This window comes from Penaeus monodon, chromosome 25 (assembly GCF_015228065.2).
Source record: "Penaeus monodon isolate SGIC_2016 chromosome 25, NSTDA_Pmon_1, whole genome shotgun sequence".
NCBI lineage: Eukaryota > Metazoa > Arthropoda > Malacostraca > Decapoda > Penaeidae > Penaeus > Penaeus monodon.
This window is the reverse complement of record NC_051410.1, coordinates 18,925,975-18,926,332: the sequence shown is the minus strand read 5'-3', so window position 1 is coordinate 18,926,332 and position 358 is coordinate 18,925,975. Positions and strand designations below refer to the sequence as shown.

At 36.9% G+C, this 358-nt stretch overlaps 1 protein-coding gene across 1 annotated transcript in view; it reads left to right on the top strand.

The window, feature by feature from the left end:
• Positions 1–358, top strand: part of LOC119589339 (zinc finger protein 236-like) — a gene marked incomplete in the record, with an annotated part of 34,598 nt that overhangs the window by 10,329 nt on the left and 23,911 nt on the right. The window contains 1 exon segment of the mRNA XM_037937958.1: positions 89–220. Coding sequence (XP_037793886.1) covers positions 89–220 — 132 coding nt within the window.

Genomic DNA, 358 nt, shown 5'->3' with positions numbered 1-358 from the left:
CGACATTTGTAATTCATAATAGCTATTATTTTGGAATATACTGCATTTTTTATTTTATATTGTTATTGATGAAACTCTCTTGGTACAGATGGTGCTGACTGCAACTGAGGCTGGAGTAGATGACACAGTCACACTGGAGGGAGGAAGTCTTATTAACTCAGCTTTAAATGAACCAGATACAATTGTGCCACATCAAATACAAATCCCCGGCAAGAAACAGGTAGAGAAAGAATAATAGAAAAGCAAGCAATATATGAAATATTATCTATGACCTCATAAATAATAGGTGTATAGCTTAATGGGAGAGTGCTGGCTTTGCAGTTGCATGGTCCTGGGTTTTTACCAAGTCAGCCCTTCT